The following is a 21,623-nucleotide window of genomic DNA, read 5'->3' on the forward strand; positions in this document are numbered from 1 at the left end:
CAGGCACATGTGAGTAGAGTAACAGATTCTTCTCACATAAAATGAATAGTTAATTACAGAAAATGATAACATTAGAGATCGGTTAAATGTAGTACTCATTTACTTCAGTACATTTGGATACAAGTAATTTTGTACTTTAGTATTTTATTGTTGAGTATGAAGAATGAATATAGCTGAAGCTAAAAATCTAAACAACAATTGTTTTTCTTTGGCCATTCAGTGAGCGAGGCTCCTAAGGAAGCACCAGTGAGGAAGTACGTTCCCTCTTCTGTGTACCTTGAAGAAAAGACAGATGAACAGAAAAAAGAAGAGGTATTAAGGGCATGATAAATTTGTAAGAATTAAGTTCTATTGGTGCTTCCGTTTCATGTTGTCATGTTGTTTTGCAGCTTTTGAGTGCCATGGTAGCTAAGCTGGGGAACAGGGAAGATCCACTGCCACAGGAATTATTCGAGGGGGTGGATGAAGATGAATGGGTAAAAAAACAAACAAATGTATATCCAAAATAATCTTGGATTACTGTGATATATTTAAAATACCTTTTGTGATTTTAGCCTCAGTATTCTTGGAAATTCTTACCTGTCTTAATGTCTTTCCTTTTTTGTACTTTCAGGATGACTAATGAGAAGCCTGGCTACAGTGCCATCAACAGAAAATGAGAGAACGATCTTGATTGCTAGCCATGTCTTTCCTGAATGCTCAACTGAAAGAAACACTCCAATACATTCACTTTTATGTATCACAAAATCCAACATACATCTTCTGCCTCTATAAGAGCTAAATGTATATAATCTTTTGTAACTGTATAGGCCCTTCTGTGGTCAGTTATGATGCCATCAGGTACACGCAGACTGTCTGAAATATAAGACTGGTTGAATGTACTCTGAGCTTCACAGCATTGTATGTGTTTTTAACTGTTGATCAAAATTACTTTTTATATTTTTAAATTTGTCTATAACACTGTAACGATGTTTCATAAGCCTTTCCTAAATCCCCATCCCATAATAATGAACATTTTTCCAGAGTCTAAAATGTGTTTCCAGGTTTTATGATTATAATGCATATGGCATGTCAAATTCATATTGGTAGAAATCCAGATTTAAACAAATACAGCTAAAACCTCCATTACATTACTCTGTTCTGTTATTTTAATATCTCAAGCAATCAAAGATTGTCTGATAGAAATATTTTCCACTCAGTCAGTAGAAGGTTTACTCACAGTGTTATTAGCAATACCACAATAATGTTCTAAATATGTTTACATGTGACAGGAGACTTGTGCATGTTATCAAACTTTTTCCTTCTACTGAGGCTACATATAACTCCATTAAGATACTATTGGTTTAATTATTCAGCATTCTTTGAAAAAAACATGAAAAATGGTAATTTTTAACATTTGGATCCAGCAAGTTTGCTCTTAGTTTCCTGTTCAACCAAATGTGCCATATAGGAATGTTGCCTTGTAATAAAACCTTTTGCAGGTTTAATCATGTTGTTAGCTGGACTGTTAATCATCTGGGGCTGAGCTTCATCAAAAATATGTTTTTTAAAAATGTACTTCTAAATAGATGCATAATTGCTTCTTAAGGGTAATTGCTTAAGACTGGAGAAGGAAATAATGGTTTGGATATCAATTGGACTTCGAATTAATAGAGTTTACCAGTCTCTGTTGTGTCAGCTTGGTTGGAATGACCTTTTGTGCTGGTCATACATGCTGGCTACAATGCTATGCAAAGTATGTTTGCTGTCCTTATGCCCTGCTCATATTATATTCAATTAACTTGGAACTCAGAAATATTTACAAACCTTGTTTTTCCTGACTCATTTGAGGATGTTAGTTTCAGGTTTAACCCCTTAACTGTACTAATTGTGTGAGCTAGCATTTTGCAGAATTGAGACCTGTCAGCAGAAACACGAGTATTTCCACGTATTTCTGTAAACCCTGTGTGATTTGTCCGTTCACAGAAAACCAAGCTTTCTTGATGGGCTGGGTTGGATAAAAAGAGGTTTTAAATATTTAAATGTTTTATCAGGAGACAAAATGATTGCACAGAGGAATTGGGAGAGAGCTGTTGGTAAAGTTAAGATCGACTTGAAAAATGGAAATGATTAACATCAGAAATGTCATCTAGATGGTGAATATTACTGGCACAAATTGACCTGTGGACCCCTCTTTGTGATTCAGGTTATCTTGGTGGTCTGCACTCGGTGCTACAAAGGGTGGGCACATATTGATACACCTACAAAGCAGGAAGGCAACCTTTCTTCTGCAATGTCTTCAGAGACTTCTCAATGGCTCAACAACCTTCAGGTGGCAGGCAACCACATGTGCCATACTGCACAACACTGAACATGGAACCTTTTTAAAGTATCAAGTAATGTGCAATTTTCCTGGACTTACTAATATATTTCAAAAATCCAAGACAATTTCTTTGGGAGATCTAGTGAACATGGCAGGACCAGACTTTGAAAACACAGAGGACATAGGGATTTACAAATGTTTCACTTTATAAGGCCAATTTAATTTCACAAATTTCTTTTTAAAGTCCATCAACTTACACATTTGATCTCTTAACTACACTTTTCTTTAAACAGGAAATACCAGTAGCACCCAAAGCCCTTATAAAAAATAATCAGTTCTCTGAGCACTTGCTGTGTACCTAAATCTTTTAAACAATGTAAGGGAACTCAGAAGAAGACCCAAATGCAAGACACCAAAAAGTCTTGCTTTTTAAATTTTATTAAACACTATCAGGGCACTAACAGCAATGTAGTAAACTTGTGCAAGTAAACAGGAAGACTGGGAAACCTTCTGTGTGGACTGGGAGCAGCAAACATGAAAGGGCTGAGGTGGCACATGGGACCAGAGTCAGAACAGGAACTAGTTTAGATAACCGACTGCTACTAGCAGGCAGTTGGAGCAAAGCAGACCAGGCAGACTGGTCAGAGGCAGAGCTAGCATACATGCAAGGCTGTAATTAGAGGTTTAGGCAATTAGACAGAATCCAGTAAATAGTCCAGGGTCAGAATCCAGGAATCATAGATATTAAACAAACAGGCAAAGTGAGAGTTACTGTCAGGAGTCCGGCAGACTGGAAATCCAAATTGTTCAGGCAGAAACCTGTTAACAGACCATGGGTCAAATATCCAGAGAGTTCCTATGAATGTCATCAGGCAGATAAAAATCAAAAGAGAGCAGGCAAATAGCAGACCAGGAACAGGCAGGATCAGGCACAAAATCAGAATCAGAGAGAAGGCTGGAAGCCCAAACCCAAAAGAGAGCCAATCTGGCAATTCACTGAGGGGTTAGACTGGTTTAAATGGACAGGGAGAGTAGAGTGATTGGACACGAGTGCAGTCTGTTAGGACAGCCGTGCTGCCACAAATGGAGAAACCAAACTGGCAGGTGGACCAGGAAGTTCATGGAATGATGGCAAGCAAGCAGTTAATCAAACACCTAATTAAAAATCCTGACCTCAATCCATGTCAGCTGTCCAACTATAGGCCAAAATCTAACCTCCCCTTTATCTACAACATCATAGAAAAGGTTGTAACACAGCAGTTATGGTCATACCTGCATAGGAATAACATTTATTAAACACATTATTGGTCAGAATTTCGGCTCGTCATAGCACAGAGACAGTACTAGTTAAAGTGGTAAATGACCTACTACTACAAATTTGACACAGATTATAAAATACTACTGTTGATTTATAAAGCACTGAATTGTTTCACACCACAGTACCTGAGTGAAATTTTATGATCACCTTGCCCAAACGTTTTGTTGGTACCTCAAGTAGTAAAGATCTCTCTCTCTCGGTCAAGCTACACATGCTACCTCTGAGATATCAGCCATCATCTTGATTGCTTCTGCTCTCTGGACCAGCCTGATGCCCTACTTCTGGTTAGAGTGTCATCATTTAAACGCCGCTCAGTGCTGCCCAGGATCACTCCACATGGACTACCTGGAGATACATAGTACTGGTGTGGATAGTACCATTTGGACATGGCTTTGACATACTGTTGCCGCAGTTGGCTTTGCACTCTGGTCTCCAGCAATAAATGGTTCATGGCTTTGGCAGAAAGGAATTTAAGTTAAAACTGTAATCAATTCAGAAATTCCGCTGAGGCTCATATGTTGCACAAAAGCTCCTGGTTACACAATTGCACATCACAGTGTCACCATTTTGAGTCTGGTTGCTCTCAAATTTTCTTCCTCATATCATCAAGTTTCACCTCTGGCTTGCTCATTGCTTTCCCTTCCGACAACCCATGATGATTTCAACCTCTGCTCTCACATCTGACATCTGATCACGACCTCAACCTCCTCCTGGCATCTGACTCTTTTGAATTCCTTCTCCTTGACATTTAACAGCTGCCCTCCCACACACATGGGAGGAGATGTCCTGCATCTGGTTTTCACTCATCCTTCCACAGCAACAAGCATGACTTCTGTGTACTTCTGCATGACTTCTGTATAAGGTTCTGTATAGTGACATTAATTCAATTCAATTCGGAGGGCATGGTGTTATAATGAAAGCTTATAAGCATGAAGCTGTTTAGATCATATATAATTGGAACGCTAAGATATTGGACTTCTATCAAAAACGAGATTATTCTTTGGAGTCTGATGCATAAATTAATAGGGTTTTTATAAATTGGTATCAGATAATTAATTAAATGTGTTGATGTCATGTTTAAGTTAAAACCCTCATTTAACATTCAGCTGCATCAGGATTTACTGATTTACTGTCCTGCTGAAAAACATCAATTCTGCAAAATGAACCTAATTCTGTTATTGGCAAAAATTCCACATTCACAAATCTAAATACTCCAGATCTTTTTTTTTTTTGCTGTATTAAAAAAAGAATTTAAGCAATACCTTTCACTGGTTAAGTTACAGTCACAGAACAATAAAAGCCTTAAAAACTTTGTTAGTGATCTTTTCGCCTGTTTACAATGACATCTAATTCTCTCTCTACTGTTTAGAATTGTATCTGACATCCCCCTTGCCCTCTTGCCCTCCTGCCCCCCTGTATCCTTGTTTGGTTGCTATTTTCTTATTTCTTATGTTTCCTTTCCTTTTTTATTCTTTTCCTTTTTTCAGTTGCTGTGTTCTGATATTATGTTTGCTTGTTCAGTTATTGTGCACTATTTTCTGTATTCTGTTAGCAAGCAAGCAAGCAAGCAAATAAATAAATAAATAAATAAGCAAGCAAGCAAGCGAGCTAGCTGCCCTATAGATCCCTCAGTATTTACTGCCCTCCATCCAGCAGGCGGAGACAGACAGCAGTGCTGACCGGAAACAGATTTTTCTTCTGTGGTTTGTTCACCTTGAGGAAGACACATGTAAAGCTTGATGTGATTATCTCTGTAACTGTATCACGGTTTATGACAGCTGGAGCTGAAGAATGGTAACATCACTCCTTTTATTTTCTCTCTCTGCCTCGTCTTCAGTCTCTGTGTCCACTCTTGTTTTGTCTTGACAAGTTGCGTAAACTTGATCTATTAGCAGCGTCTCTGAGTAAACTGTAAAGGAGCTGTAGCAGTGGACACATGCATGACGTTTGATCATTGCAAAAAAAAATAAAAATGATGACACTCTGGTCATTTCTCTGACCCTTCACACGGCTGAAGATAGTTGTACAGACGCATATGAGAGGCAGCTTGTATATTCATAATTGCTGTATAAATACATGTGTTGAGTGTGTTGGTGTGAATCATTTGTGTTGTGTTTCAGGCGAAGTATCTGGCTCAGATCGTGGTGATGGGAGTGCAGGTGGTCGGCAGGGCTTTCGCACGCGCTTTACGCCAGGAGTTTGCAGGCATGTTGCTCACGCGCTGAGACTGACCTTACTGTCCACACGCACGGACACATGGATATTTACTAAATTACTTACTGACACATAACCAGTTGAAAAATCAAGCTGAAAACAGTCTTTAAAGGCCATTACTAATGCAACATTTATAAAGAACATAATGAAACAGTTCAAGTAATAAAGAAGCTGAGTGTAATGAGTGTAGTGTTACCAGCTGGTAAAGATGGTCTAACAACTTGACCTGTAATTTGGTCAAAGCCTGTCCTGATCGAAAATAACTGCTGTGTAGTATAAACCTTATTGTATAATCTCACATTTATATAGCAATTAGTTCCAGTCCACTGTTCACTGGACAAGTATTGTTCCAATAGTGCCGTTTATTTAGTATAATATCCCTGGTTATTTTTTTATCTAACTTAGACATGTGAGGTGAAATAAACCTACTGATAGTTTCTTACATTAAAACCTGTGCTAGACTTACTGTGGTAAAAGACCCTGGTACATTAAAACCTATGCTAGCCTTACTGTAGGCTGTCGGTCAGTTAAGTGCAGTACTATTAAGGGCATCAGTGAGTGCTCTATCTAGCTGTGGCTTCTTTGAGACTATTTTTGTTGACAGCAAGTATAAATAAAATGTTGGCATATTGTGTCTCAGATGTCAGTCACTCCATATTCTTTTTTGTTATATAAATGTTGTATAAGAGCAGGATCACACAATCATGCAAAAGTAAACAAAATATTTGTACTGAATATCAGTACAGCAATGCCTGTGACCTGCTAAATCTCAGTCATGTTTATACACTACAACAGTACTCTCCTCTTGCGATATTGCTTAGTGTACCCTGCCCAAGGGTAGACATAACATACACACATAACTTGTATGTAACATCAAGATATGTCCCCACTACATTTTAAAATTCTGTTAAAATATTTAGGCTCACTTTATACCCAGATCCAGTATTAATTTAAATATAAATATTTAATAAAAGTCTGTTTAAATCATCATTAAATCATATAAACTGTTCATGCATTGGTTTTTTTTTTTTCATTAATTGTTTCACATTTTCCAGCACTTTTCATGTTTTAACATGTTACATGTATGATAGCCTTCTGTTTCCAGTCTCCCTACAAGTCATAAAAAATTTTCCACCCCGACCAGATAGTAGTTCTTTTCATAATTGTTAAAATCAGTACTCTTAAGTAAAGCAGCCATCAGTTCTACAGTCTGTATCAATGCTTATTGTTGGTGTTTTTGCAGCCAGTCAGGCTGCGGCAGAGGCAAGAGGACAGGCAGGTAAACAGTCGGCTGCGGTTTCCAGCTTCACTGGGATGAGTTTGCAGGAAGCACAGCAGATTCTGAATGTATCAACACTGAACCCAGAGGAAATCCAGAAGGTATGCCACAATGCAGCCTGTTGAAAATCATGTTCTACCAAGTCCCATCATTTCACCAAAGTGACAAGTTTTTGTTTTCTGCAGAATTATGAACATTTGTTCAAAGCAAATGACAAAGCAGTTGGAGGTTCTTTCTACCTGCAGTCTAAGGTAAGTTGAGCAATGGAAAATAGTTTTTAATGAGGAAAATGAGAATCACACAAGAAAGCACTATTCCATTGGTGATAAGAAGTTATGGTGAGTGTCAGTAAATACCATTACTATTAGGTATTTGTTTACCTAAGATACAGTGCTCTCTCTCTGACAATGCAGTTTTTAACAATAATAAGATTAATCAAAATAAAATAAATCAGTGTATAAGAGCATTATACTAAGTGGGCATTATACTAAAAAAGTCGCTCTGGATAAGCACATCTGCCAAATTCCCTAAATGTTCATGCTGCGAGGGCTTTGTGTGAATCACAGTCTTTTCCTGTGGAGTTATTAATTTGCCATTGTGGTCTTATATTTTATCATCTGAAATGATGAGTTGCCATTGTCAAATTTGGTCTTTTTGGGTGTTAATTATATAAGTTGTTTAATTTTGTTATTTTGCAGGTGGTGAGAGCTAAGGAGCGTCTTGATGAAGAGATTACAATTCAGAAGCAAGACAAACCACCAGAGCAGACACAGCCACATACATGAGTCATGTTCATCTCCTTCCCTCTGGCCCTCTATTGTAAATAATGTCCTAAATAAAGCTGCATCCTTTTCTTTAGCTTCATGGTGTTTGTGTTGAAATATTTTTCCATGAATAACATTTTAAATTCTGTCATACTAAAACAACAATAATAATAATAATAAATAAACCTTTTCTATTAGTCAGCAAGAGAATATAGTGCTAATCCTCCAATTTGCCCTATTAAACTGAATTACTGGAAGTCAAACCATTAGTGTCTTTTCCCCTTGGGGCAGAGTAGTGTGTTTCTTTTGTTTTTCCCAACATTGGTGTAGGAAAAGAAGATGCCGTGCAGCTTAATATATCAAATTCAAATTTATTAAACATTTATTGTTTTCATTGACATCAAAATTAATATTGTAATAAAATTTCTCTAAAACAGGAGCACACACTTGCGTTGTACCACTTTAAGATGTTTTGCATGTTCATCTTAAGAACATGATGCCAGGAAAAAAAATACTATATATATATTTATATAGTATTTGTACTTATGCATTTCACCTATAATAAAAGGCACTTGAAAAAATGAAAATACTGATATTAATATATTTCAATGTGCAAAAAGAAAAGAAAAAAATGATACTGGCCTTTCCTGGCCTTAGTCTTGCATTAACCCTTTGGGCACCACTATGGCACTTAAATTATTTTAGTTTGTTTAATATTTAAGAGCAAAAGTATGTCTTCTAAATATTGTTTCAAATGACACATTTACCAAAGTGAAATGGTGCTTTTTGTACCGTATACTTGCTGCCCTTGCTAAAAGGCTTCCAAGGTAGTTACTGGATCAAAGATTTCTATAGTCAAACCAGGAAACTGTCCCAGCCATTCCAATTATTGCTTATGTTTCTCTTAGAAAAGCAACTCCATAATGAACACATGAACACACTTCTCTAGAGTGCACAAAGGGTTAATGGGTCAAACAGCTTATCTGATATTTAAACGATGTAGACCCTGAAGGGTCTGTGTCATGATGAGCTTTCTCATATGAGCAAATGAGGATGGAGGGGAGGAAAGAAGTTTAAACTGTAAAGACTATATGTGATAATGCTGTCAAAGTGCTATAACAGAGCTTTTCTAAACCTGCACACCTTGCCACACAACTTGGAAATTTCTAGAGTTGACTGCTGTTGTTTTTTTTGTGGGCTTGTTTCCTCTGATTTGTAATGCACTGTGCTGTGCAATAGCATTTCTGCCTCAAAGCTCCAGGGTCCTCAGTTCTGTCCCGGGTTCCGGTTACTTCCTGTATGGAATTTTGTATTTTCTCCCTGTCTCTGCACAGGTGTCCATCCATCACCTCTCATGAATTTTGTTCGTTTGTCATGCATAGAGAGTGTATGTACTCTAAATATCTCATATACAACAATCAGTGACAGGAAAACACTGAAATATGCCTATTTTTTGCCTATTTAAGAGAACTTGCATGACCCCCTGGAGTGATTCTCAGAGATGAATTGGTTCATTTTTAAGAAACCTAGTCCATCCCCTGACTATCCTTTCTTTTCATTCCTCCATCCCCATGGCTCTGGGAGAAAGCTCAGTGTTGAGCAGCAATAGCAGAGACATGGATATGAAGCAACATCAACATAAAAGGAAATGTCTCGTCGAAACAACATAACAAATAAAATAGCCACGCAGTGTTCTCAAATATAGTATGATGTAGCATTGAGGAATAATAGGACTTAAGTGTGGAGGTTGGGGGAGGGGGGTCATAAATAAAGATGATAGACATACATTTAAAAGATTTAAGTGTTTCAATTGTAATTGTTATTCATTTCTCATTAAAACTGATGAAGGCAAACTATGCAGGCAACTAATGGTTTTAAGGAATGCTCTATAGAGCTCTGTCATAAAAGGGAATACTCACCCTGAAGAGACCTTTTAATATCTCGTTTAAGGTGAAGAGACTTGGTAGCAAATACTAATAAGGTATTTTTAAAGTAGGCTCTCATAATTTAGATTGTGTAAACAAAAGAGCCACTCTTTTGTAGAAAAGGAATGTTATTTTTAAGCTGTATTCAGTTTGTATTCAGTATTCATTTTGATGCACTGTGTATTTGCCTGCAAAAGTCGTCATTGTGTCAACATCATATTTGACTTGGAGGCCTGTACCGCACACCAGTTTTTTGTTTGTCTGTGAGTGGCTTATGTATTGCACAGTTTGGCCATTTTTCTTACATTTGCTGTCAGATAAAGAAGATTTATCCGAGCTATGCTGTGCTAGCATACTGTGCATGAGGTTGTTAAAACAAATGTCCAACAGGTGGCATTAGAGCAACAAATGCATTAGTGCCACAGTAATCTACACGTATGTGGTATGCAATATATAACACCTTTGTTTACCTTAAAACTCAGCTCAGAGTCTTGTGTCTGTTACCATCTAATTTAAGCCAGATTCAAACCTGCACAGTCTGAAACTGTTTGAATAGTGCTGGTTGGCAGTTTCTGAGAGGACAGATTGTCATGTATACATGTATCCAACCTGAATTCTCAGTTCAACGTAATAAGACTAGCAGTTAGCCAGACAGCGTAGCAGCGCTCACTAGAGGTTTGTCGGTCTGTGGGTAAATGAATGGTATCTCTGTAAGACTAAAACAGCCCTATGAAATGCACTGATTGTCCTCTGAACTAAATAAACATTAATTAACCTACCCAAGATCCTCTGCCAAAGCTGACTGAATCAGTGTTGCCTAAATAAAAATACATGCATCATAAAAAGCCCTCAAAGGAGTTTTACAGTTCACCAAAGAGTGATATCAAACTAAGAATCATTACAGAAGATGGTGTACTTAGTGTGTCGCACACACCGGCGTCCAGCGAATCCTGTTACATATAAATATATAGAAACAGCTGAGTGCTTACTGAGACTTGGGCATAGATTCTTAAGGCTCCAGTTTGTAAATATAAGACAAAAATAGCAAAAGGTCTAAGAGTTAGTCTGTGATGGTTCTTAGGCCACTGGTATTATCTCTTACACCCTATCTCTGTTCATACAAGATACGGTTCTACTGCAAGACACTTAAGGATGTTTTTCAGGAACTAAAGAAATGTAAGCATATTTTCATATTAGTTCTTGAAAAAAAGGTGAAGAAAAGTCGAGGCCAACAAGCAGACTTCAATCTTCATGAATAGGGAGAGATATACTATATACCAGAAATGGATCAACTAGATGACCCTTCCAACACAGATTTGAAATGGCTTTGAAAATCTGACAAAAACAGTGTAAATAATGTACGAGTCTTTTTCTGGAAACATCATAAGAGAATGGTGTAAAAATGTTTTTAGCTCAAATAACAAAAAAAAATCTTTCATGTTGCTCCAGCTACTGCAAACAACTTTTCTATATACTCCCCTGTATCTGTGCAGGTTTCAGTGTAAGAATTTAATAGGCCAGGCATCATAACCAACAAGGCAATTGGCTTATTTTAAACTGTAGAGTCTTCTCTATGGAACTACTGGTACAGAGCTTGCTGTACTAAATGTCCCAGACACAAGTTTCACAGAATGACCCTTGTATCTATGATTTTAAAAACCTGCTTCAGATAACAAACAATAATCACACAGTAAATTTTGTTTTGTAGTGCCTTCCAGAATAACTGGCACCTTTCATAAAAAATGAGCAAAAATTATTGTAGAAAGAGACTCTGTGTTGTTATTCTCGACAGGACGGGTGTAAAAAAATATTAGCTGTAAGGGTACAATAATTTTCACACCAGTGTTTCTGGAAAATATTAGGAATTGATTCTGTCTGAAAAACTTGTTTAAAATTATACAATGTCCCTGCATGTTGAACCTCAAAATATAACTAGTTACATGTTATTTAGAGGCTGGTGCATGGCAAAATGCAGCAGTGCATTTTTACAGTTTTTAGTGGCCTGACTATGGCAAGTTCAGCACACAGATTTGTGTGATGGTTTGAAAAGTTATATTATTGTTAATACTATATTTGCACATTGCGGCAAGCTCAATAAAGACTTGACTTAAATGTCAGCTTGTTCTGTGTTCATGCTGTTGCTCTGTCATTGTTACATAGTCAAAAGTTCTGCAGTGCAAAACACAGTGTAAAAAACAGACATCCTCAGTGAAGTGATGGTATGGGAGTAACATACATGACAGCTTATGGAAACCTTTAGTTTCTCAAACAGATTTTGGAACCTCTGAGGAAATTTAGCTTTGATAATGAATACAAAAGTAAAATGACAATGCTGGAAATTAATGGCTGGATATGTTGCGTCAGAGAACTGTGAATAGCTCTTCTGAAAACCAAAAATTAGCCCCATGACCTTTGATCCCCATGCTGTCCCTTTCCCCCTTTCTTCCCTCTGGAATGATTGGCATATCCTTCTCAGTTGACCACAGCTGGCTTCAACATTAAAGAGCCTGAAGGTATTACCACCCAGGACAAGGGGTCAGACGCTCCTGTGGAGAGGTTGAGGATGTTCCTAGGGCTCTCTTCCTCATGATCATTCGCTCTAGAACTGCCTGTTGCTTGTCCTCTGTGATCTGAGCACAACACAGGCACCACAGGTAAGCCAAGTGCTGAGGGCGAGAAGGCAGGGGGTAGCAGTGGTGACTTGGCTAGGCCATTAAAGGACAGGACAGGTGAACTGGGACTTCCCAGCATGCTCAGGTCCAGGGGCCGAGGACTCAAAGGTGACAAGGAGAGAGAGGTGCCTAGGAGAGCAGCTGCTGCACTCGGGAGGATGATATGGGCGTAGCTCAGCTCAGACTCTTTCCCTGTGATGTGAGATGGTTTCAGCACAGGTGAGCCCCTGCCTCCACCGCGTCCTCCGACTCCCCCTCCTGGGCTTGTTTGCTGCTCCTGTGAAGCCACGAAATGCCCATGTGCCTTGATGTGCTTTCTTAGAGAGCTAGGGTCTGTGTAACGCTTCAGACAGCCAGCCATCTTGCAATAGTATGGCTTATCCACATAGTGAGTACGGGTGTGCTTGAAGCGATCACTGGAGTTTGAGTAGCGCTTATTACAGCCTTCGTAAGGGCAGATGTACGGCTTCTCACCTGGAAAATAACAACAGAACGTAAAGATGGCTGATAACAAAAAGATAAAACCTGTGCATTTCAATAGAGTATTGCTAACCTGTGTGTGAACGATTGTGGATCTTGAGGTTTTCCAGACGTGAAAAGCTCTTGTTGCAGGTAGGGCAGCGGTGTGGCTTCTCATTGGTGTGTGTACGAATGTGGATTAACATTTTGTACCTGAAAACACACATACTGGTGTCTAGTCATTGACTGTACTATGTAACATATCTTATAATCCTATACCTAGTAGCCTCTCACCTTGCATTGAAACCTCGTCCTTTGCGTGCACAGCCCTCCCAATGGCAGCAATACCCAGAATCCCTCTCAGGCTTTACATGAAAGTCATTTACATGGTCCACTAAATCTTGCAAGGAGTCAAAAAGCAACTGGCACTGCAAAGTACATCTGTAATTAAATAACTAGTACCAGCAAATGTATTATTTCATTTGAATATTTATTTGCAGGAATGAAGTATGGCTGTGTATTGGATAGATAACACTAGGTGAGTAGACTGGGTAAAAATAAATTTCTACTCCAGAAAAATATTCATCATAACATTTTACACAATATATTTCTCACCTTCCTCCATCGACAGGACAGCTGTTCATCTGCTGAAAGTTCAGGGGAGGCCCTCTTGTCCCTGGGCTGGCCAATAAACATTGAGGATGGCATATGGAGCCCTCCTCCTCCAATTGGCAAAAAGAACTGAAAAGCTTGTGAAGGGGCCCCTCCCTCAACATAACGGATGTGAGTAGAGTCCTGCCACAGGAAAAAAGAATGAGGGAGACACTGTTAAGGTACTTGTTTTTAATATAAAATCTTGTTTTTAACATCAAATGATTTTTTTTAGAAGTTCTGGGTAACTTCTGGTATGAGTATTTGTATAACAGCTGATCTGGGATTTTCACACATGATAGTTTCTAGAGTTTACTCAAAATGGTGCAACAAAGCAAAAACACATAGTGAGTGGCAGTTCTATAGATGGAAATGCCTTCCATTTCTGTCAGCCAAGAACAAAAAGTTGAGGCTGCAGTGGACATAAGCCCACCAACACTGCACCACTGAAGATCAGAAAAAACAGCATGGTCTGATGAATTGCAATTTCTGTTGAGGCACAGAAATGGTAGGGTCAGAATTTGGCACCAATAGCATGAAACCATGGACCCAACCAGCCTTGTGTCAACAGCCCAGGCTGGTGGAGGTGGGATAATGGTGTAGGGAGTATTTTCTTGGTACTCTTTGGGCATGTTAATACAAATTATTCATTGTTTGAATGTCACAGCCTATTTGAATATTGGTGCTGACCATGTGCATCCCTTTATGTTCACAGTTTTTCCATGTTGTAATGGTTACTTTCTGCATGGTTTCATGAACATGACAATGAGTTTAATGTTCTTCAGTGGCCTTACCATTTAGTATTAGTGTAAAGTGCTCTGTGAGTGTACATTTTCTGTGTTGTTTTGAATGTATGATTACAGTGATTATCTATGGCCCAGGTCCTTGGTTTGGACTAAAATACTAATCACATTATCAATATTCAATCTTTAATCTTCAATCTGCTTTTTTTCTTTTGCATCCTCATTCTTGAAAACATTTAACTGCTTTATTATTAACCTGATTGTGTTTAAAGAGTACACCCTATAATTCAGTAGCACCAGGGAACTTAGCAACCTTTAGCAAGCATGTGTATGAGTTTATCTCCATTCTATGAGTTTATCTGTCTCTCCAATCATTTCAAAGCCATTCTGGCCCACTATATTTACACACTGCATCAGTTTATTGATGTTTGAGGACATTTATTTATGCACAGCTCTCCTAAGATCCTGCTACAGAATCTCAGTGCGGCTGAGGACTGGACATGGCCATTCCAACACTTTTTTTAGCCATTCAGATGTCAATTTGCTTGTGTGTTTGGACCATCACTGTCCTGTTGCATGACCCAGTTACGGCTCAGCTGCTGGACAAATGGCCTTATATATGTCTCATAAATATTCTTGTATAAAGTGGAGCTCATTGTTGTCTGAAGGGTGTTTTTTTTTTTTTTTTTTTTTTTAAGAGGTAGTTGATTGACTAATCTTATGGAATTCCATTAGTAACACCTGACTGCTAATTACTCTCTTATAAAAGGGTGTTCTTTTTCCTACCTGGCTTCTGAATGTTGGTTTATTTTTTGGGGAAATCTGTTGTGTTTTGTTATTCTGAGGTTATTTGTTTGTTTATAGAAGTTGGGTAAGGCCACATTAGGTTGTTGGTGCCAGGTGGTCTGAGCATTTTAGAAACTGCTGAGCTCCTGCAAAAAAAAATCAAAAACAAACCAGGGTTTGTTTTTGGCTGACAGGAATAGAACCTGATGTTCTTCTGCTGTTACAGAGCACCTATCACTAGGATGAAGATGCTTTTCTGCTCAACACAGTTGTAAAGAGTTTTTTTTTTTGAGTTATCACAGGCATACTGTGAAGTCAAATCAGTCTAGTCATTCTCCTATGACTTTTCTCATCAAGACCTAGTGAATTTACACATTGGGCTGTTTTGATGAATATATGATTCAGCAGGAGAGTTTCTTTAAAAGTTAATGTATTTTTATGTCTAAGATACATTGAGTATATAATACGGGTCATTCTTTGAGATTCAGTCATTTTTTTAGTTCCCTTGGTGGTAACTTGGTGGTTCACCAAAATGAAATGCTGTTTACTATAATTTGGTATGTCCATTATATTAAAATAATTATTGCATTCAAATATTTTTTTAAATAAAAAATGTCTTAAGCATTTTGACATGTTCCTGAGGCACTTCACTGAATTCATATTTTGAAAATTAATAAAATGTGCACAGTATCTATATTTTTTGCCAATAATGCAAGTTTTCATTTGTGGTTTCTTGTGGAAAAAAATCCAAAAAATGGAAGATGTTTTATAAAAAAGAAAACAAGCTATGAAGTTATATCACTTAGTCTAAACTCAGCCATGCCATACCAAACATTCTCCATAATAATTTAGACTCCATGCATGTGACATCATTGACCTGAAGTTGCATCATTCAGCACATTTTATGGTGCAGAAGAAGGTACATGATATCACATTTTTCATTAATCTTTTTGAGGTGTATTATGATTAGGGAATTGGCAAGCTTAACATGTGGTCCACTCTCCTACATCACATGAGGAGCAGTGACCATTTTGAGCACAAAACACAACTCCATCACACTAAACTCCATTACATATCTCAATGTCAACAGGGTTAAATTATTCACTTGATTTATAAATATGAAATGGTCTTGATTTCAGTAAATATATCATCATAACTTCATCATTTCATTATAAACAAATCATGACAGGATGATTATGTTATAGATAGCATATTTGAGGTAATGTGTCCACATAAACTTTGACAGGCATCTTATGCTAGAAATGGCATGTACATCAGCAGCAGAAAGGCAGTATCATGCACACAGAGATGTCCCAGAAAGAAGAGTACAGTACTGTGGAGAGAGATTTATTTGATGTTCCAGCTCTAGCGAACTTACCCCTATTTTTAGTAATAGGTTCTGTTATAATTTCTTTCTTTCTTTCTTTCTTTCTTTCTTTCTTTCTTTCTCTTTCCTTCTTTCTTTTCTAAAAATATTAAATAAAGAATTAATTGACCAGAAATCCTAAAAAATGGCTTTGTGTAAAATTTACATCACAAATCTCACAAGGATGCTGGTGTTGATGAGAATCGAAGGGGTTTTGCGAGATTCCAGCTGTTGATTAAGCATAGCCAGCAGGCCCTCAATTCAGTTACGAATGAATTAAATTAAATAGGATGAGGTCTGGACACTCGTATCTTGCTCTAAATGTAATTTACCCCTGCATACCTTCAGCTGGGCCTGAGAGGGAAGTAGAGAAAACTTTTGTTAGAGGAGCGGGGGTATTTGACAAGAACCCCGCTTCCTGAGCTGGGGCAATAAGGCTAACAGAGTTATTCATAACTGATAATTAGCTTTTTACTATTATCTACAACATATTTGCTGAATCTACCACTGTTTTGTTTTTTTCTTTTTCTAATGTTTTCTTTAGGCTGACTGAATTACCATTAGTCCTTTTAAGACTTGACCTTTTGAACTCACCCCTGAGAACAAATGAGAGGAGCCATTTCCAGTGAGCTCAGGGGAGCAGGGTGTGTGATGAGAGGACGGAGACATACTAAGGTCCACTGCTGGAGGGGTGGAGAGTTCAGGCTTCTCCTGGTGCACCATAGATACACCTAAAGATTCAGGAATATGAGCTGTTATCAGTTCCTCTTATTTAATCACTGAATTAGGATTGTGCCACTAAACCAAACCCCATCAAAAATACAGTCAAATAAACACTAAGTTCAGTTATACCAGAACAGAGTAACTGAGAGAAGAGGAAAGTCATTCACACATTCTGATCAGCTGTACCACTGACAGGTGACATGAGGAACACTAACAATCTTGTTACAATGTCACATGTCAAGGGGTGGGATGAGGCAGTTCTCAAAATGATCAATTACATTTCAAATTTGATGTGTTTGGAGGTAGAAAAAAATTGGAAAGCATAAAGAGCTCAGTGACGACTAGACTGGATCAAAGCATCTGCAGAACAGCAGATGCTTTTTGGGGTGTTCCCTGTATAAAGTGGTTTATACCTACCAATAGCAGCCCAAGGATGGACAGCCGGTGAACAGGCAAAAGGGGGAGATGCTGGCCATGACAGAAAGGTACAAAAACACACAACTTAAAGGATCTACTGCAAACATGCTAGATACCACAGCACACCTTTAGAGGCCTTGTGGACTATGCCTCACTGAATCAAAGCTGTTTGGGTGTCACAAGGGGACCTACCCAACAATAAGCAGGTGGTTTTAATTTTATGGCTGATCAGTGTATAGCAGAGAGAGAAACTGATCTTAAACTTGACCATACATAAGTCTAGCTAAATAGATAATGTTGGTCATCTCTAACTAATTTAATATAACATTTTGGGTTTTAAAATAAATCTAAACAGCCGTGCCCAATCTGAAAACCACGTTATACTCTCCTTAGACAAGGTTTTTCAGGTATAGATACCAGATTCCCTGTAGTGTTGAACTGGATATGCTGTTAAACATGATGAATAATGACCACTATTAGTCATCTGAAAAGATGCAGAACATTAGATTAGATCTTGAAAATGATGGTGAATTACTCTAGAGACAGCAGTGCAAATATATCTTTAATCAGTCTCTCTCTTTTCTTCATTCCTCTTCAATTCAATGTTTGCTTATTCTGGTATGAACTGATGGCGTTCTAGGACATAATCAACCTCCTCAACATCAGTGTAGTCAGCAATTTCTAAATTATCTAAATGTAAATAATTTTAAACTGTAGCTATTTAGCTATTTGACAAGCTTACAGTATAGTTATAGTGGTAGTTATAGTAACCACAAGGAAGCCCATTATAGTGCTGCTGAGAAAGAGATAGCAAATTATTCAAAAATGCTGAAAAAAGTTCCTGGAAATTCCCTTTAAGATACAATCACTCATTGTCCCTTTTTGGATTTCTGAATGGTGATAACATTTTGTTAAAAAATGGATGGGCTATATGAGAGTTATCTTTGTGCTTTATTATGGGATTACCTATGTGTGTGGAGGCAGGGGAGGCTGGAACAATATCTGCTGTCCCATCATCAGCAATATGAAGATGCCCAACCCTCTTGGCATGGACCCGAGATGAGCTCAGAGTGGGTGGTGACTTGGAGCCTTTGCTGTGCCCATTAATGTGCCCTCTGGGCAGCTTCAGGTCCAGCGGCTCATCTAAGGAAAGCATGGGTGCAGCCCAGAGCTTCTCACCTTTAGGAAAAAATGCACATAAAAAGAGGAAGAGAATGTTTAATGCAACATTTTGCAAAATAAGTACTCTGCATAATGCTAACTTATTACAGAGCTTGTTATAACTTAGTTTAATGCATCTGAAATTGCAATAACAGATTTCCTGACTTCTGGAACTGAACTTTACAAAAATTTTGAAATTATTTACAAAATTATTAACAATAATTTTACAAAAATCCTTCTAGCATTGCTGTCAGTGGGTACATTCTGCAAGCTTGTTCTTTTAGAAACCAAACCGTGTCAATTTGACACAGTTTGACAACAACTAGACATTCTGTTGACCCTTTGTGTATAAATACACTGGAAATTTAAAGAAACAAACACTGGAATATAAACTGGCAATTTAATTAGTAAAATCCATTTAAATCACACTTATCCACATGCTCTCCCTATCATGTTGACCTCTGCTTGCAATGCTATTCTGAAAGAATGTCTGCAATCCAATCCAGATGGCCAAACTAACCCAGCCCCCCAATGCTGCCCCAGTACAGCACTGCAACTTTGGAACACACAGCCAGCTGCAGCATGCCCTCTCTCACTCTTATGTTGGTCCCCATTATGTTCTACACACATATATACAACCAATAACCAGCTATTCTCTGTTCCTAATACAATCAGCTACTGGGCAGAACAACACAACCAGGATAGTCACAGTCAATGATGTCTGCACACTGATCAAGACATACATTCAAACCATACAAACTCAAACACAACGTAAATGTCCACACTCAGCAGTTGGAACCCTGGAAGATTGAACCCTATCTGTGTAATGCTGTGTAGCTCCAAAACACATGGATCAAATACACAATTATATGGATTATTATATCATTTATCTATGTAAATTAGTTTGATTCTAATGTATTTCAAGTGGCTTCTGCTTTGAATCATTTTATAAAAATGCCTGGCTTCGGGAAAGTTATATCTAAGCCAGAAATAAACAAATAGCAAATATTTCGGTATTGTAATGTAAAATAATGTAATGTAATTATTATATGTAATTATTATTTCGGTATTTTGACTGACACTTTTTGGGACAAGGACATTGCAGGAGGTAGACCACAATTTTGGTTCAACTAATTATTAAAAAACGAGAACATTTCATGGATTTATAAACTCCAAGCAAGGGCACCACGAAATTTACTGTTTGGCCCGATACTGATGGTATTTCTATTAATATAAAAGAAAATCTTGGGGCAAGGATGTCACCTTGTACTGATTAAAGATGGTTACTAGATGTTGCATTACCTCATAATAACTGTTTATATTGTCAATTTTGGACCATGATGATTTTGATGCTGGTGCTACAGATATTTATAAATGATCATGTTATTATCTGTTCCATGAAATGCTTCTGATGATATGATTTAACTACTGATGTGTGTACATTGTTTTTGTAATACAAATAATGGTGAATTTCACTGGGAATAAGGTTGGAACATACCATTTAATGATAACTGTTTATTGTTTTTGGATTTGGATTTAACACATGGTTAATGTGTAACACAAGCCTACACACTGATGAAGGTCTCAAGCCAAATGATTTGTGATGATCATACTTGTTGAAGTAAATACCTGAACAGAGCTAAATGTATGTGTAGACTTTATTTCTTAAGTTATTTATACATTACACAGGTCAGGTACCTGTTAATCAGTATAGTAGAGTGCGGTGGTAAAACTGTTCTTAAACTGTTTAATACCTGATAAATTCACTGTCATGAACATAAACACACTCACATATGTAGATAAATAAAATTTAAAAATATCGGAGCTGAACTTCAGTATCTACAGGAAATATATGTATATGTTCAAAAGCATGTGTACACCTGATCAACTACACAAATATGTACTACTTGTACATACCATTCCATATTTTGCCAGCCCTTTGCTGTTATAATAACCTAGGAATTTTTCTGGGTACCCATTCAGCCACAAGAGCTCGAAAGGGCTGGCATGCATTCAACGTTCCAGTTCATCCCAACAGTGATCAGTGAGCTTGATGTCTTTGTGCAGAGGGGCATGAGGTATGAGAAAGTTCCATGGAACTCTTAATGGTACTGCATGCAAAGACATTCTGTGCATACAAAAACAAGTCTGTGAGGCTGATGATAAAGGTAATTATACATTTTCCATCATACATAATATGTAAATAATATGAAACTGACAATATTATTTATAATGGACGATAAATAGTTTATTGAGCATATATAAAATATATTATTCCTATCTGATGAATCAGGGAAAAAACCTGTCTGTAAACAACTAAAAAAAAGTCTGATATAGAGAAAATATAGACATCATTTTCATGTTTATTTTATACACCAATCAGGCATAACATTATGAACACCTGCCTAATATTGTGTAGGTCCCCCTTTTGCTGCCAAAACAGCCCTGACCCATCGAGCCATGGACTCCACTAGACCTCTGAAGGTGTACTGTGGTATCTGGCACCAAGATGTTAACAGCAGATCCTTTAAGTCCTGTACGTTGCAAGATGGGGCCTCCATGGATCAGACTGGTTTGTCCAGCACATCCCACAGATGCGCGATTGGATTGAGATCTGGGGAATTTGGAGGCCAATCAACACCTGAAACTCATTGTTGTGCTCATCAAACCATTCCTGAACCATTTTTGCCTTGTGGCAAAAATTATTCCTCTTTTACTGGAGACGAATCATTTGTACCCTGCTGTCTTCACTTCCAGTGGTAGCGCAGCAGTCTTTTGATACTTGCATACAGTTTAACTTTTCTCCCACATCTAGTGTGTAATGACAGTCACTGCCACTCAAG

At 37.8% G+C, this 21,623-nt stretch overlaps 3 protein-coding genes across 4 annotated transcripts in view; 2 read left to right on the top strand and 1 right to left on the bottom strand.

Moving 5' to 3' along the window:
* Positions 1–721, top strand: part of coro7 (coronin 7) — a 104,819-nt gene extending 104,098 nt beyond the window's left edge. Inside the window, exons 26-28 of the mRNA XM_058410423.1 lie at positions 221–312; positions 390–476; positions 614–721. Coding sequence (XP_058266406.1) covers positions 221–312; positions 390–476; positions 614–622 — 188 coding nt within the window. The 3' untranslated portion in view covers positions 623–721. The remainder of the gene's footprint in view (positions 1–220; positions 313–389; positions 477–613) is intronic.
* Positions 1–7,971, top strand: part of pam16 (presequence translocase associated motor 16) — a 68,983-nt gene extending 61,012 nt beyond the window's left edge. Inside the window, exons 2-6 of the mRNA XM_058410692.1 lie at positions 5,361–5,414; positions 5,741–5,829; positions 7,082–7,214; positions 7,299–7,364; positions 7,812–7,971. Of these exons, the coding sequence (XP_058266675.1) occupies positions 5,412–5,414; positions 5,741–5,829; positions 7,082–7,214; positions 7,299–7,364; positions 7,812–7,898 (378 nt within the window). The 5' untranslated portion in view covers positions 5,361–5,411 and the 3' untranslated portion in view covers positions 7,899–7,971. The remainder of the gene's footprint in view (positions 1–5,360; positions 5,415–5,740; positions 5,830–7,081; positions 7,215–7,298; positions 7,365–7,811) is intronic.
* Positions 7,972–8,234: 263 nt separating this feature from the next.
* glis2b (GLIS family zinc finger 2b) overlaps positions 8,235–21,623 on the bottom strand; it is a 33,848-nt gene continuing 20,459 nt past the window's right edge. The window contains exons 1-7 of one of the 2 annotated variants that reach the window (XM_058410569.1): positions 20,698–20,934; positions 18,586–18,798; positions 17,074–17,210; positions 13,549–13,728; positions 13,228–13,361; positions 13,028–13,146; positions 8,235–12,948 (exon numbers count right to left, since the gene is read on the bottom strand). In XM_058410569.1, coding sequence (XP_058266552.1) covers positions 12,275–12,948; positions 13,028–13,146; positions 13,228–13,361; positions 13,549–13,728; positions 17,074–17,210; positions 18,586–18,775 — 1,434 coding nt within the window. In that variant the 5' untranslated portion in view covers positions 18,776–18,798; positions 20,698–20,934 and the 3' untranslated portion in view covers positions 8,235–12,274. Of the gene's footprint in view, positions 12,949–13,027; positions 13,147–13,227; positions 13,362–13,548; positions 13,729–17,073; positions 17,211–18,585; positions 18,799–20,697; positions 20,935–21,623 lie in introns of those variants that run through there. The other variant, XM_058410559.1, reaches the window with a different exon arrangement.

Source organism: Hemibagrus wyckioides, linkage group LG02 (assembly GCF_019097595.1).
Source record: "Hemibagrus wyckioides isolate EC202008001 linkage group LG02, SWU_Hwy_1.0, whole genome shotgun sequence".
Taxonomy (NCBI): Eukaryota; Metazoa; Chordata; class Actinopteri; order Siluriformes; family Bagridae; genus Hemibagrus; species Hemibagrus wyckioides.